The sequence below is a fragment of the Nerophis lumbriciformis genome, linkage group LG03 (assembly GCF_033978685.3).
Source record: "Nerophis lumbriciformis linkage group LG03, RoL_Nlum_v2.1, whole genome shotgun sequence".
In the NCBI taxonomy this organism is placed as follows: Eukaryota; Metazoa; Chordata; class Actinopteri; order Syngnathiformes; family Syngnathidae; genus Nerophis; species Nerophis lumbriciformis.
This window is the reverse complement of record NC_084550.2, coordinates 49,424,508-49,442,038: the sequence shown is the minus strand read 5'-3', so window position 1 is coordinate 49,442,038 and position 17,531 is coordinate 49,424,508. Positions and strand designations below refer to the sequence as shown.

Here is a 17,531-nt window from a genome sequence, read left to right as displayed (position 1 = left end):
TTGGTTTTTGGCCCAGCCCCAGAACCAGAAGTGAGAGGAGCACCGGGCCTGGACTACTACTACAACCTTGTGGAGCGGCTGCGGGAGGCTCACGATTTTGCCCGCACCAGCCTGACGGAGGCTGGGGTCCAACAGAAGCGGGCATATGACCTCCGCAGTCGAGGCCAGGACTTTGAACCAGGCGCGCATGTCTGGGTCTATAACCCGGTGAGAAAGAAAGGACTCTCCCCGAAGCTCACCAGCCACTGGGTGGGACCCTGCAAGGTCCTCCAGAAGTTGTCCGACGTGGTCTATCGGATACGACTGGCACCTCGGAACCGGCTGGTGGTGCTGCACCGAGACTGCTTGGCCCCATACCAGCCATTGGACCAGAGCCGGGGGAACTTGGGAGTCAAGCACCCTGCCGCAGGGGGAGATACCCCCAGGAAGCAACGAGGATGCTGAGGTAACCCCCACTTCCGACCTACCTGCAGACAGTGGTAGCAGCCAGCCGACATCAGAGGGGCGTCGACGACGCCGGTTGCCTTAGCACTTGCGGGACTTTGTGATGAACGCATGGGCTGTTGGGGACAACGAACCCAGCTAGGTGGGGGCTGTGTAGCGTCCCGGAAGAGTTGGTGTTGCAAGGGATTGTGGGTATTGGTACTGTGTTGCGGTGCGGTGCGGATGTTCTCCAGAAATGTGTTTGTCGTTCTTGTTTGGTGTGGATTCACAGTGTGGTGCATGTTTGTGAATGTTGATGTTGTTTTATAGGGCCACCCTCAGTGTGATAGGTGTGGCTGTTGACTAAGTATGCTTTGCGTTCACTTGTGTGTGTGTGTCTTTGAAATTGACGTGATCATTAAAAGTAAAAACTATCGCACATTGCGTCAGCAATTCTTGACTTTCAAGCAAAGACGTTTGTCAAATCCATCCAACGCTACAATATGTTCCCCATACTATAGTGTTACCCAAAAAAAAATGTTGTCGCCCAAGTTTTGAACTGAACTCAGGTAGTAGAAGTAATACAAATCAATGATGTTAATACCATAACCATAACCTTAACCCTAACCCTAACACCAACCCCCACCCCTAGTCCCAGCCCTAACCCTAGAACCCTAACCCTAACCAAATAACCCTACAGTAAGTCTTTGTTACTAGGAGTATGTTCCCCTGATGTCCAAATAACTCTAAATTAAGTCTTTGTTACTTAGAATATGTTCCCCATACTATAGTGTTACCCAAAAAAAATGTTGTCGCCCAAGTTTTGAACTGAACTCAGGTAGTAGAAGTAATACAAATCAATTATGTTAATACCATAACCATAACCTTAACCCTAAGCCGAACCCCAACCCCAACCCCCACCCCTAGCCCTAACCCTCTAACCCAAAACCTAACCAAATAACTCTAAATTAAGTCTTTGTTACCGTATTTTCCGCACCATAAGCCGCCCTGGGTCATAAGCCGCGCCTTCAATGAACGGCATATTTCAAAACTTTGTCCACCTATAAGCCGCCCCGTGTTATAAGCCGCATCTAACTGCGCTAAAGGGAATGTCAAAAAAACAGTCAGATAGGTCAGTCAAACTTTAATAATATATTAAAAACCAGCGTGATGTGGGCGCGCATGGAGTCGTATATCAACATGGACGGAGCTGCGTGAAAAAAGCCACCCGGCCTCTTCGCGTAAACTTCCCTTAACCACTCGCTCATCTTTTCTTCATCCATCCATCCCTTCGAGTTAGCTTTTATGATGACGCCGGCTGGAAAGGTCTCTTTTGGCAAGGTCTTCCTTTTGAATATCACCATGGGTGGAAGTTTCTGGCCATTAGCATGGCAAGCTAGAACCACAGTGAAGGACGACTTCTCATTCCCTGTGGTGCGAATATTCGTGCTCCCGTTGTATCCACAGTGCGGTTCACAGGAATATCAAAAGTCAGTGGAACCTCGTCCATGTTGATAATGTTCTCTGGCCGGATCTTTTTTTCAGCTATCTTGTTTTTACAATATGCACGGAAAGTAGCCAGCTTTTCTTGAAAGTCTTTAGGCAGTTGCTGTGAAATAGTAGTCCGTGTGCGGATGGAGAGATTGCGTCTTTTCATGAACCGGAAACCTGTCGCTTAGTAGGAGCCATTTTGTGGTCTTTACAGATGTAAACACACAAATGAAATGAAACGCAATATCCGGGGGCTTCTTCTTCTACGGGGGCGGGTGGTTGCTTACAGTAGAAGAAGAAGCGCTTCCTCTTCTATGGGGGCGGGTGCTGACCTTGGCGGTTGCTTACCATAGAAGAAGAAGCGCTTCCTCTTCGACGGGGAAAAAAGATGGCGGCTGTTTACCGTAGTTACGAGACCTAAACTTTATGAAAATGAATATTAATATTAATCCATATATAAAGCGCACCGGATTATAAGACGCACTGTCAGCTTTTGAGAAAATTTGTGGTTTTTAGGCGCGGCTTATAGTGCGGAAAATACGGTACTTAGAATATGTTCCCCATACTAAAGTGTTACACAAAACATTTTTGTCGCCCAAGTTTTGAACTGAACTCAGGTAGTAGAAGTAATACAAATCAATGATGTTAATACCATAACCATAACCATAACCCTAACCCTAACCCCAACCCCCTCCCCTAGCCCTAACCCTCTAACCCTAACCCTAACCCTCTAATCCTAAACCTAACCAAATAACTCTAAATTAAGTCTTTGTTACTTAGAATATGTTCCCCATACTAAAGTGTTACACAAAACATTTTTGTCACCCAAGTTTTGAACTGAACTCAGGTAGTAGAAGTAATAACAATCAAGGATGTTAATACCATAACCTAAACCAGCCTCAAGTAGGACACTTTAAGGCTGAATTATGTAAGCATCATCCCCGCCCGCCCTCCATGGTGGCATCCTGGTGACAGCTCGGCGACCTTGAGTGAGTGAATGGCAAGTGTTGTTGCGGTGAAGCGATGCAGGCTAAATGATTGCTTTGTGTTGACTTACTTTGCCGGTCCAGCTGACCCCCTTCCAGATGCAGAAATAGACCAGCACCCAGGCAATGGCAAGGGTGATGGCCAGTGGGATCCTGACCTCGCCGGGTTTCTCCAGGCCGTCGGTCAGCTGGTGCATGTTGCGTCTGCGGGGGCGTGAAGAGGTGGGTTGATGATTGTCTTTTAGTAAATATCTAATCTAACGTGAAACCCATTTGTACAGTGCATGGTTGTTTTAATTGTGTGAATGCTTTGGTTTTCTACACCAAAATGCATCTATTTATTCAATTTATTATTATTATTATTATTCTCAAGATTTTGGCGCGCTCTACCTTCCACATTTTTCACCTAATTCAAACCGTTTCAACTTCACACTGTTCAGTCTATTCGGGAATCGCGGGCTTTCCCTTGACAAATTCCCCAAAATTCCCAGATTTCCCCGAATTCCAGGTTTTCCGGGACATTTTTCCCATTCATAATGAATTGGCCGTTTTTCAAGCTTCCACCATTTCCTCATTTTTCAACTAATTCAACACATTCCACCATTCTGAGAATTCAAACTACCCTTTTTCCAAGTTAAAAAAAATTCCAGGATTTTCCAGAACTCCTGGTTTTCTAAAGCCCTATTTCCACCCTTTTTTCTGGCGACTACTCCTCCCACATTTTTCAACCCACTTCAACCGTCAAAACATTCCTCTCAATCAGGACAAAAAACAAGGTTGTTTTTTGAACTAGAAAAATTCCCGGTTTTCTCGGAATTTCAGGAATTCCGTAATACCATTTCTCAATTCAAAATGTTACTACATCAACATTTCTTGACCAATTTGAAAGATTCCAACACCAACCATTTCAACTCATTCAGACTATTCAAGTTTGTTACCATTTTCAAAAACATTCCCGCTTTTCCCGAAATTCCCAAATTTTGGGGAAATTCCCATTTAAATGAATGGGACATTCTTCAAAGTTCCACAATTCCCACATTTTTCATCTGATTCAAACTGTTCCAACTTCAAAATATTCAGCCTGTTTTGGAATTATGTGCTCTGCTTCAAATATTATTAAAAAAATTCCAGGATTTCAGTTCAACTTCAGCATTCGCACATTCACACGCAATTCCTTCAGGAATTGCCTTATCTAGTTATTATTATTCTTCTCCAGATTTTGGCGCGGTCTACCTTCCACATTTTTCACCTAATTCAAACCGTTCCAACTTCACACTGTTCAGTCTATTCGGGAATCACAGGCTTTCCCTTGACAAATTCCCAAAAATTCCCAGATTTCCCAGAATTCCAGGTTTTCCGGGACATTTTTCCCATTCAAAATGAATTGGCCATTTTTCAAACTTTCACCATTTCCACATTTTTCAACTAAAGCAACACTTTTCACCATTCTGAAAATTCAAACTACCCTTTTTCCAAGTTAAAAAAAATTCCAGGATTTTCCAGAACTCCTGGTTTTCTAAAGCCCTATTTCCACCCTTTTTTCTGGCGACTACTCCTCCCACATTTTTCAACACACTTCAACTGTTCTACCGTCAAAACATTCCTCTCAATCAGGACAAAAAACGAAGTTGTTTTTTGAACTAGACAAATTCCTGGTTTTCCCGAAATTTCAGGAATTCCGTAATACCATTTCTCAATTCAAAATGTTACTACTTCAACATTTCTCGACCGATTTGAAAGATTCCAACACCAACCATTTCAACTCATTCAGACTATTCAAGTTTGTTACCATTTTCAAAAACATTCCCGCTTTTCCCGAAATTCCCAAATTTTGGGGAAATTCCCATTTAAATGAATGGGACATTCTTCAAAGTTCCACAACTCCCATATTTTTCATCTGATTCAAACTGTCCCAACTCCAAAATATTCAGCCTGTTTTGGAATTATGTGCTCTGCTTCAACTATTATAAAAAAATTCCAGGATTTCAGTTCAACTTCAGCATTCGCACATTCACACGCAATTCCTTCAGGAATTGCCTTATCTAGTTATTATTCTACTTCTCCAGATTTTGGCGCTCTCTACCTTCCACATTTTTCACCTAATTCAAACCGTTCCAACTTCAAACTGGTCAGCCTATTTGGGAATCATAGGTTTTCCCTTGATAAATTCCAAAAATTCACAGATTTCCCAGATATCCAGGTTTTCCAGGACATTTTTTCCCATTCAAAATGAATTGGCCATTTTTCAAACGTCCGCCATTTCCACATTTTTCAACTAATTCAAAACATTCAACACTTTGCACCATTCTGAAAATTCTAACTACTATTTTTCCAAGTTCAAAAAAATTCCAGGATTTTCCAGAACTCCTGGTTTTCTAAAGCCCTATTTCCACACTTTTTTCTGGCAACTACTCCTCCCACATTTTTCAACCCACTTCAACCGTCAAAACATTCCTCTCAATCAGGACAAAAAACAAGGTTGTTTTTTGAACTAGAAAAATTCCCGATTTTCACGAAATTTCAGGAATTCCGTAATACCATTTCTCAATTCAAAATGTTACTACTTCAACATTTCTTGACCGATTTGAAAGATTCCAACACCAACCATTTCAACTCATTCAGACTATTCAAGTTTTTTTTTTACCATTTTCAAAAACATTCCCACTTTTCCTGAAATTCCCAATTTTTGGGGAAATTCCCATTTAAATGAATGGGACATTCTTCAAAGTTCCACAATTCCCACATTTTTCATCTGATTCAAACTGTTCCAACTTCAAAATATTCAGCCTGTTTTGGAATTATGTGCTCTGCTTCAACTATTATGAAAAAAATCCAGGATTTCAGTTCAACTTCAGCATTCGCACATTCACTCGCAATTCCTTAAGAAATTGCCTTATCTAGTTATTATTCTTCTTCTCCAGATTTTGGAGCTATCTACATTCCACATGTTCACCTAATTTAAACTGTTCCAACTTCAAACTGTTCAGCCTATTTGGGAATCACAGGCTTTCCCTTGACAAATTCCCAAAATTCCCAGATTACCCAGATATCCAGGTTTTCCGGGACATTTTTCCCATTCAAAATGAATTGGCCATTTTTCAAACTTCCACCATTTCCACATTTTTCAACTAATTAAAGAAATTCTGAAAATTCTAACTATTATTGTTACAAGTTAAAAAAAAAATCCAGGATTTTCCAGAATTCCTGCTTTTCCAAAGACTTATCTCCAGTCTTTTTTCTGGCGACTACTACTCCCACATTTTTCAACCCACTTCAACCGTTCCACCGACAAAACATTCCTCTTAATCAGGACAGAAAACGAAATTGTTTTTTGAACTGGAAAAATTCCCGGTTTTCCCAAAATTTCAGGAATTCCGTAATACCATTTCTCAATTCAACATGTTACTACTTCAACATTTCTTGACCGATTTGAAAAATTTCAACACCAACCATTCAGACCATTCAAGTTTTTTACAATTAAAAAAAAAATCCTGCTTTTCCCGAAATTCACAGTTTTGGGGGGAAATTCCCATTGAAATGAACAGGACATTCTTCAAAGTTCCACAATTCCCACATTTTTCATCTGATTCAAACTGTTCCAACTTCAAAATATTCAGCCTGTTTGGGAATTATGTGCTCTACTCCAACAATTCTGAAAAAATTCCAGGATTTCAGTTCAACTTCAGCATTGGAGAATTCACATTTATTCCTCATAGTAAAGCAGCTCCATTCCACTCAACTAAGATCACAACAAACCACATTTAATTACAGGTGAACTCTAAAAATTTGAATATCTTGCAAAGGTTTGTTTATTGCAGCAGTTAGATTTACAAGGACAAAATAATATATGACATAGGCTAATAATATGCGACTCAAAATATTTCAAGCCTTCTTTTGATTTTTTACATTTACATCATCTATAGGAGAGCACTCTAGTGTTTTTTAAGAATCTGCTGCACAAATGTGAGTTTTTTTGATTGAATTGAATAGCTCATATGGTGAAAAAGAGAGGACCTTAAATGGAACCTTGAGGAACACCACTAGTGTAGCTAAATAAGGTGTATACATGACTACTGACTGCATCTGAAGTAAACACGCTAAAGCAATACCTAATCAAAAAGAAGAGAACTTTAAAGGGTGCCTTGAGGAATGCCTTAGTTATGTAAACCAGGGGTGTCAAACATACGGCCCACGGGATGAGTTTGCTAAGTATAAAAATGAGCCAAAATTTTGGAATGAAAGAAACCGCTGTTCTAAATGTGTCCACTGGATGTCGCAATAGCAATTATTTGTATCTTTGCAGATGATGCTACATATGTAAAAAATAAAATAAAACCACATGATGTTATTACATCAGTCGAGGAAAATAAGCAAACTACATAAATAACATCCTGTAATTTGATTTTGATATTATTTTTTTATCTTGATAGATTGAAAATTAACACCAATGAGTTGACCGATGAACATTATCACATGATTTATTCGTGATTTATTTCTGCACAATAACTCAGATATGGTAACACTAGCAAGCAGTAAAGAATAATAAGTGATTTTTGTTCTAGAACATGTTTTGCTTTATTCATTATTGACGTGTTTCTTGCTACTTTATGTTGTATATTTGAGATTTCCAGTTCATTTTATCATCTATTGTTGCACCCAAACATGTGTTTTCTTTTACCCGTTCAATGTTTACTCCGTCTATTTGTATTTATGTTTGACTTTCTCTTCTACTGTTACCAAATAGCAATATTTTAGTTTTACTGAGATTCAAAGATAGTCTGTTTTTTGTCAAACCATCTTTTTAATTTGTTAATTTCTTCTTTTATTATTTGTATTAGGTTTTTTGCGAAAACTGTTTTATCACAATAGCTTTTGTCTTTGTGCTGGTACTTTTTGCTGTTCTCCAATATGTTATGTATTTATTGACATGAGGCATGCCCTTTAAATAATAAAAGAGCAATACTCTTAGGGATATTAATCTTTTTAGAACAGGGATTCTCAATCTGTGGTACATGTACTAGTTAGTGGTACGTGGGCTCCATCTAGTGGTACGCCAAATAAGTCTGTAAATATGTACTGTATATGGAGTACCATTGTTGACGATGTTTGTGCAATAGCTGTTATGTTAAGATGGCCAAAAATAATACATATACTTGTTAAATAAAACCTATGACTTGTTTTTTATGAATACTTAGGCCTACTGTGTTTTGTTGTTGCTCATTATGGTGGTACTGGAGTGTTTTCTGGGGTGGTACTTGGTAAAAATGTTTGAGAACCACTGTTTTAAAAATATATATTTAAAATACGATTTTTCTTGAGTAGAATAATACAGAGTTTAACTGTCATAAAAGTGTAAAAATAACGTAAATGTTGTATAACAAAACTAAAGTAAAAAATACCCTTTGAAGACAATAGTCATACCAAAGACTATAAAAAAAACGGGACCCGTTACCTCCCTTTTTGGCACTCAGCATCAAGGGTTGGAATTGGGTGATTAATCACCAAAAATGATTCCCGAGCGCGGCCACCGCTGCTGCTCACTGCTCCCCTCACCTCCCAAGGGGTGGAGCAAGGGGATGGGTCAAATGCAGAGGTTAATTTCACCACAGCTAGTGTGTGTGTGTGTGACTATCAGTGGTACTTTAACTTTAACTTTATAGGTACTGCTGGAATATGTTGTGTACTTATTAGTGTATTTATGTTAACTTTTGCTTAGTAAAAGTCATTTGTGAGTGCATTTGATTTTCAATTAATCCAGTTTCTGGTTCTATGGTTATCATCACATTTTTTCCCACGTGACCTCACGTTGACATTGCAACACATTTGCAGAATTCTCACAGGAACGCCCAAGTTTTCCCCCCAGAAAATGCTGGTGGAACTCCAAATTGTGCCTCCTTTTGTATACGTTTAATATGGTTTTTTGTAAAAGGGATGTATTTTCAGTGCAGAGTCACAACTTACTCCCAGAACTCTTGCACAGCACTGGTAAGGTTCCTGGTGTCCGGGATGCTGTAGTTGGTATAGCAGCGCTCCGTGTTCCAGGAATTACCGCAAGTCTGCCACGGTAGATCCTGGATAGAAACAAAACAAATGAAGAAGGGGGGAAAAAAAACATCTTTTGACTTGGAGTGCACTTTCCCACCTTCGGGTCCAATTCTGTGTGCGCTGTCAAGCAGCCAAGACCATGCTAGTCATTGGAACCAAGGACGGGAGGGGGTGCGGGGGGGGCATTGCGATTTCATGCTTCTCCCCCAAAAGACGACGTGAATCATGGCCAGAATGCATTATCAATAGCTGGTGTAAAGTGCTAATTATGTGGGAAAGGAAGTAATAAATGTCATAGTGTGTTAAAGCCTTACAAGGAACTGCAGTAAAATGGAATACGCTCCTGTTGTTTATCGATTTGGACTGGCATGGCGCCATTCTACCTCAGAAATATGGAAGGATTCAGATACTCACAGAGGTGAAGGAATTGTAGAGATAGTATATAGCCCAGGAGATGATGACAATGTAATAAATATTAAGCCAGAAGGAGAGGACAGCAGCAGCCAGACCAACGCCTGAAACAACACGACAGTCACACGAAACCGTGGGGGAATATTTCTGTATTATTTTCATTGCAATGATCATATTTTGACATTCATTCTAAATGGAGGATTGCAGTGATATATTTCAAATAGAAAATTACATTAAAAATATAATTTCTGAATTTAAAATACAATTTAAAATCATATGTAAACTAGGACGGTCAAAATTAACGAGTTAACTCATGTGATTAATCACCCAAAAGATGATCCCATTAACCAATGTAGACACTTGGATTAATCATGCCATTAATTTTGACCGCACAAGCTCTTGCACTTTAACCGCGACATGGTTAGTGATCAGAATAATGCATACAAAATGAGTGAGGAGATTTCACTCCAAAATACAGCCTGAAAGAACTTTAGATACAACACGTTTTGTGCAAATAAATTACATGTAAAATGTTTAAAAATGTTCCTGGATGAGATTCTGACAAGACAATTGCATTTGTGTATAACAATTAATTGCGATTAATCGCGATTAATCTAAATTCCAAAATGTGATTAATCTGATTTTTAAAAGTAATAATTTGACAGCTCTAATATAAACAAATAATGTTATGCACTGTATTGATTGGATGTGTTTTTTTTTATTACAATGTTTCTAAAATAACAAAACAATTATTCACAGTCATATGAACTGTATTTGAGTGCTATTATTTTTTTCATTATTTATTGGAATATTTTATTTCATTATATTTAATAAAATATAAGATTTGTTAGCAATTTCCATGGATGGATGGATGGATGGATTGATTGGATATGTTGTTGTTGTTTTGTTTATCACAATGACGTTTCTAAATTAACAAAAAATAATTCACAGTCATATTTGAGTGTTATTATTGTTTTCATCATTTATTGGAATATTTTATTTTATTATATTTAATAAAATATAATATTTGTTATCAATTTCCATGGATCCATGAATGGATGGATGGATTGATTGGATATGTTTCTTTGGTTTTTTTTTAATCACAATGAAGTTTCTAAATTAACAAAAAATAATTCACAGTCATCTTTAAGTGCTATTATTTTTTTAATAATTTTTTGAAATATTTTATTTCAGTATATGTAATACAATATAATATTTGTTATCAATTTCCATGGATCCATGGATGGATGGATGGATTGATTGGATATGTTTTTTGTTTTTTTTCATCACAATAAAGTTTCTAAATTAACAAAAAATAATTCACAGTCATATTTGAGTGTTATTATTGTTTTCATCATTTATTGGAATATTGTATTTTATTATATTTAATCAAATATAATAGTTTCATCAATTTCCATGGATGGATGCATGGATGGATGGATGGATTGATGGATTGATTGAATATGTTTGTTATCACAATGACGTTTCTAAATTAACAAAAAAAAATATTCACAGTCATATTTAAGTTTTATTATTGTTTTCATCATTTATTATATTATATTTAATAAAATATAATATTTGTTATCAATTTCAATGGATCCATGGATGGATGGATGGATTGATTGGATATGTTTTTTATTTTTTTTAATCACAATGAAGTTTCTAAATTAACAAAAAATAATTCACAGTCATATTTGAGTGTCATTATTGGAATATTTTATTTTATTATATTTAATAAAATATAATATTTGTTATCAATTTCCATGGATCCATGGATGGACGGATGGATGGATTGATTGGATATGTTTGTTATCACAATGACGTTTCTAAATGAACAACAAATAATTCACAGTCATATTTGAGTGCTATTATTTTTTTCATCATTTTTTTGAATATTTTATTTCATTATATGTAATAAAATATAATATTTATTATCAATTTCCATGGATCCATGGATGGATGGATGGATTGATTGGATATGTTTTTTTGTTTTTGTTTTGTTTTTAATCACAATGAAGTTTCTAAATTAACAACAAAATTATTCACAGTCATATTTGAGTGTTATTATTGTTTTCATCATTCATTGGAATATTTTATTTTATTATATTTAATAAAATATAACATTTGTTATCAATTTGTGATTAGAAATAGCATCCAAAATGTTAAAAAATTTAAAAAAAAATTAGATAGTTGTATTAAATAACGATTGGACATATTTTTCATAGCAATTAAATAAATAAAATAGCAAGAAAATACAAAATAATGGATACATTTTAGATAGTTGTATTAAATAACGATTGGATGCAATGAAATAAATAAAATGGCAAAGACAAAAAACAAATAATGGAATACCTTTGAACATGGGTGCCAGCTTCCACACTCCGAGCCCCCCAATGGAGGTGTACTGACCCAGGGCCGTCTCCAGAAAGAAGAGGGGCATGCCAGCAAATATCAAGGTCAAAAAGTAGGGGATCAAGAAGGCTCCTGGATGAGAGGTGACAATAAAAAAAAAAGTTCAGTGATAAATTATGAACATTGAACATAATCCAGGATGCCCGTGTGCGTAATTACGCACGGCTACAACGCAGCCTAATGGAATCCAGTGCTCTCCTTTCGGGGGAGGGGGGAAAAAACAATCCTGATTACCTCCTCCGTTCTTCCCGCACAAATAAGGAAATCTCCACACATTCCCGAGTCCGATGGCGTATCCCACACACGAGAGCAGAAAATCAAATTTGCCGCCCCACGTCTCCCGCTCGGGTATGTCCTTCTTGCTCTTCTGCACCTTCACCACCAGCGTCTTGGGCTTGTCGTTGGGGGTGCTGGTCGGCGCCTCGCTCACCGTCTCCGTCAGGACGTGGCCGTCCGAGGCTTTGGTCCCGTTCGTGGCCATGGTCTCGCTCGAAAAAATGCAGTCAATGCGCGCGCGTCCGAACCCCGCGGATTAAGGGACGGCGACGAAGGAGGAGGAAGAGGAGGAGGAGGAGGAGAAGGGTGGAAGGAGGAGGGAACCACTTCAGCGCTGCGGGTTCACTCTTGCTGCAAAAGAGACACAAATGCGTAAAAAAATTGTGACAAATGATCCACACGTGCTCCTTAATTGCATCAACAATATAAATGGACGTGCGTAAAAATGCAAATTAACTTGCGTAAAATGTGCAGAAAAAAAAAAAAAAATCCTGCAGACGAGACTGTGTCTAATGAATAACAGAAGTAAATCTGTGCCAACATTGAGACATGCGCTCTTATTCTTATGCGTGGATCCTCATTTGCCGCGTAGACGCGCGTAAATTACGCACGGGTTTGGAAGACTCGTTGAGCAAACATGGGCACGTGTTCCTAATATCTTGTATTTTTGTTATGTTTTTTTGTTTTTCAACAAACCAGTTCATCTACAACAGAGGTGTCAAACTCATTTTAGATCGGGGGCAACATGGAAAAAAAATCCACTCCCAAGTGGGCCGGACTGATAAAATCACGGCAAGATAACTTAAAAATAAAGACAACTCCCGATTGTTTTCTTTGTTTAAAAATAGAACAAGCGGATTCTGAAAATGTACAAATCATAATGTTTTTGTTTTTGTTTTGTTTTTTACACTTACATGTTGCGGTTAATAGTATTCCATCTTTATTTGTCGTTATTTATACTTTCTGAATAAATTATGTGATAATGTTCATCGGTCAACTCATTGGTGTTAATTTTCAATCTATCAAGATAAAAAAATAATATTAAAATCAAATTACAGGATGTTATTTATGTATTTTGCTCATTTTCCTCGACTGGCGCACTAACATCATGTGGTTTTATTTATTTATTTTTTACATATGTAGCATCATCTACATAGATACAAAGGATTGCTATTGCGACATCTAGTGGACGCAGTTAAAACAGCGGTTTATTTCACTCACAAATTTCGGCTTGTTTTTATACTTAGCAAACTCATCTCGCAGGGCCGGATAAAACCTGTTTGCGGGCCTGATTGGTAAATCCTTGCAAAAATATTTAAAAAAATAATAATAATTAAAATAAAAAAAATTAAATAAATAAAAAAATATATATATATTTATATATATAGATCATAATTATTACATTGTAGATTCTACAATGTAAGAATTATGACTTTTTTTTGTTTTTTTTGTTAAAAAAAAAAATCATAATTCTTAAATTGTAGATTCTACTATGTAAGAATTATGATTTTTTTTAATTTTTTTTAATTTAATTTAATTGTATTTTTTTTTTCAAGAAAGTAAAGCAAAATACTTACAATGGATGGTTTGTCGAAGACCAAACATATACATCGAAAACGTTTTCGGTCCCTTGTACTTTTCTTTGCAAAAAAACAAAACAAAACAAAAGCGGAGTTAATGAATGACCCTGAGGGCGAAGGTTGGGTGGATGATTGAGGGATGGATGGATGGATGGATGGAAGAGAGGTGTTGAGAGGGTGGTGTCCTTAAAGGAGTGCAGCGGAAAGAGAGGCAGGAAGAAGAAGAAGAAGAAGAAGAAGAGAAGTAGCTGTAGCTATCTGACTTGGAGCGAGCTGCAGGGGCGTACAAACGTGCAACGCGGCCTCATATCCACAATGTTGCCTCAGAGTGGAGCCCCCCCCCCTGCACACCACACGCCGCACACACACTCCAAACACACATTTACACGGCAACTAGTCGGACATGGCAGCAGCTTTGGTAAAGGAGCATCTTCTTGTCCCAACGTTTTATATCCTTCCTCATCTCCTTTCTCTACCTCTCTCTCTCTCTCTCTCCCTCTCTCTCTGACTCACCCAAAAGGACAATGGATGCTTTTTTTTTTTTTTAAATCCAACTTCATGAATCATCCATCGCTAACTTTAGCATCCCTCAAAATTCGAACTCGTCATGGGAAGCATTTGGTAAGGTCCAAAATGCACTCTCGAAAATGTAAAAAAGCTAACCATAATTATGTGTAAGGATATTTTTGAGATAAAGCAACGGCAAAAAAAAAACAAAACATTGTTGTCATGAAAAAACGCAAAACGATCAGAAATATGGAAGTACTATTGTAGCAAAATTACTTGCAAACGTGTACCTCTATCTGTGTGCGTGTGTACTAATGTGTGTGTCTTCAATCCCAGTGTGTGTATTCAGATCTGCGTACGTGTGTTTTAGATCTGTGTTTGTGAGTTTTAGATCCGTGTACGTGTGTTTTAGATCCGTGTACGTGTGTTTTAGATCTGCGTATGTGTGTTTTAGATCTGCATACGTGTGTTTTAGATCTGCATACGTGTGTTTTAGATCTGTGTACGTGAGTTTTAGATCTGCATACGTGTGTTTTAGATCTGCGTACGTGTGTTTTAGATCCGTGTACGTGTGTTTTAGATCAGTGTACGTGTGTTTTAGATCCGTGTACGTGTGTTTTAGATCCGTGTACGTGTTTTAGATCTGCGTACGTGTGTTTTAGATCCGTGTACGTGTGTTTTAGATCGGCGTACGCATGTTTTAGATCTACGTACGTGTGTTTTAGATCTGCGTACGTGTGTTTTAGATCTGCGTACGTGTGTTTTAGATCTATGTACGTGTGTTTTAGATCTGCGTACGTGTGTTTTAGATCTGCATACGTATGTTATAGATCTACGTACGTGTGTTTTAGATCCGTGTACGTGTGTTTTAGATCTGCGTACGTGAGTTTTAGATCCGTGTACGTGTGTTTTAAATCTGCGTATGTGTGTTTTAGATCTGCATACGTGTGTTTTAGATCTGCATATGTGTGTTTTACATCTATGTACGTGAGTTTTAGATCTGCATACGTGTTTTAGATCTGCGTACGTGAGTTTTAGATCTGCATACGTGTGTTTTAGATCTGTGTTTGTGAGTTTTAGATCCGTGTACGTGTGTTTTAGATCTGCGTATGTGTGTTTTAGATCTGCGTACGTGAGTTTTTGATCCGTGTACATGTGTTTTAGATCTGCATACGTGTGTTTTAGATCTGCATATGTGTGTTTTAGATCTGCATACAGGTGTTTTAGATCCGTGTACGTGTGTTTTAGATCCATGTATGTGTTTTAGATCTGCATACGTGTGTTTTACATCTATGTACGTGAGTTTTAGATCTGCATACGTGTTTTAGATCTGCGTACGTGAGTTTTAGATCTGCATACGTGTGTTTTAGATCTGTGTTTGTGAGTTTTAGATCCGTGTACGTGTGTTTTAGATCCGTGTACGTGTGTTTTAGATCCGTGTACGTGTGTTTTAGATCCGTGTATGTGTGTTTTAGATCCGTGTACGTGTTTTAGATCTGCGTACGTGTGGTTTAGATCTGCGTACGTGAGTTTTTGATCCGTGTACATGTGTTTTAGATCTGCATACGTGTGTTTTAGATCTGCATATGTGTGTTTTAGATCTGCATACGTGTGTTTAAGATCTGCGTACATGTGTTTTAGATCCGTGTACGTGTGTTTTAGATCCATGTACGTGTTTTAGATCTGCGTACGTGTGTTTTAGATCCGTGTACGTGTGTTTTAGATCCGTGTACGTGTGTTTTAGATCCGTGTACGTGTGTTTTAGATCCGTGTACGTGTTTTAGATCTGCGTACGTGTGTTTTAGATCCGTGTACGTGTGTTTTAGATCTGCGTACGTATGTTTTAGATCTACGTACGTGTGTTTTAGATCTGTATACGTGTGTTTTAGATCTTTGTACGTGTGTTTTAGATCTGCGTATGTGTGTTTTAGATCTCCGTACGTGTTTTAGATCTACGTACGTGTGTTTTAGATCCTTGTACGTGTGTTTTAGATCCGTGAATGTGTATTTTAGATCTGTATACGTGTGTTTTAGATCTGCGTACGTGTGTTTTAGATCTGCGTATGTGTGTTTTAGATCTGCGTACGTGTGTTTTAGATATAGGTCCGTGTACGTGTGTTTTAGATCTGCGTATGTGTGTTTTAGATCTGCGTACGTGTGTTTAGATCTACGTACGTGAGTTTTAGATCTGCATACGTGTGTTTTAGATCTGCGTACGTGTGTTTTAGATCTGCTTACGTGTGTTTTAGATCCGTGTACGTGTGTTTTAGATCCGTGTATGTGTTTTAGATCTGCGTACGTGTGTTTTAGATCCGTGTACGTGTGTTTTAGATCTGCGTACGTAAGTTTTAGATCTACGTACGTGAGTTTTAGATCCATGTACGTGTGTTTTAGATCCGTGTACGTGTGTTTTAGATCTGTGTACGTATGTTTTAGATCCACGTACGTGTGTTTTAGATCTGTGTACGTGTGTTTAAGATCTGCGTACGTGTGTTTTAGATCTGCGTACGTATGTTTTAGATCTACGTACGTGTGTTTTAAATCTGCGTACGTGTGTTAAAGATCTGCGTACGTGTGTTTTAGATCTGCATACGTGTGTTTTAGATCTGCATACGTATGTTTTAGATCTACGTACGTGTGTTTTAGATCCTTGTACGTGTGTTTTAGATCCGTGAATGTGTATTTTAGATCTGTATACGTGTGTTTTAGATCTGCGTACGTGTGTTTTAGATCTGCGTATGTGTGTTTTAGATCTGCGTACGTGTGTTTTAGATATAGGTCCGTGTACGTGTGTTTTAGATCTGCGTATGTGTGTTTTAGATCTGCGTACGTGTGTTTAGATCTACGTACGTGAGTTTTAGATCTGCATACGTGTGTTTTAGATCTGCGTACGTGTGTTTTAGATCTGCTTACGTGTGTTTTAGATCCGTGTACGTGTGTTTTAGATCCGTGTATGTGTTTTAGATCTGCGTACGTGTGTTTTAGATCCGTGTACGTGTGTTTTAGATCTGCGTACGTAAGTTTTAGATCTACGTACGTGAGTTTTAGATCCATGTACGTGTGTTTTAGATCCGTGTACGTGTGTTTTAGATCTGTGTACGTATGTTTTAGATCCACGTACGTATGTTTTAGATCTGTGTACGTGTGTTTAAGATCTGCGTACGTGTGTTTTAGATCTGCGTACGTATGTTTTAGATCTACGTACGTGTGTTTTAAATCTGCGTACGTGTGTTAAAGATCTGCGTACGTGTGTTTTAGATCTGCATACGTGTGTTTTAGATCTGCATACGTATGTTTTAGATCTACGTACGTGTGTTTTAGATCCATGTACGTGTGTTTTAGATCTGCGTACGTGAGTTTTAGATCCGTGTACGTGTGTTTTAGATCTGCGTATGTGTGT

General features: G+C 37.8%; 1 protein-coding gene across 1 annotated transcript in view; it reads right to left on the bottom strand.

The window, feature by feature from the left end:
• slc6a1b (solute carrier family 6 member 1b) overlaps positions 1-14,044 on the bottom strand; it is a 74,555-nt gene extending 60,511 nt beyond the window's left edge. The window contains exons 1-6 of the mRNA XM_061938516.2: positions 13,622-14,044; positions 12,003-12,395; positions 11,709-11,840; positions 9,360-9,460; positions 8,862-8,971; positions 2,972-3,104 (exon numbers count right to left, since the gene is read on the bottom strand). Of these exons, the coding sequence (XP_061794500.2) occupies positions 2,972-3,104; positions 8,862-8,971; positions 9,360-9,460; positions 11,709-11,840; positions 12,003-12,249 (723 nt within the window). The 5' untranslated portion in view covers positions 12,250-12,395; positions 13,622-14,044. The remainder of the gene's footprint in view (positions 1-2,971; positions 3,105-8,861; positions 8,972-9,359; positions 9,461-11,708; positions 11,841-12,002; positions 12,396-13,621) is intronic.
• Positions 14,045-17,531: the final 3,487 nt, after the last annotated feature.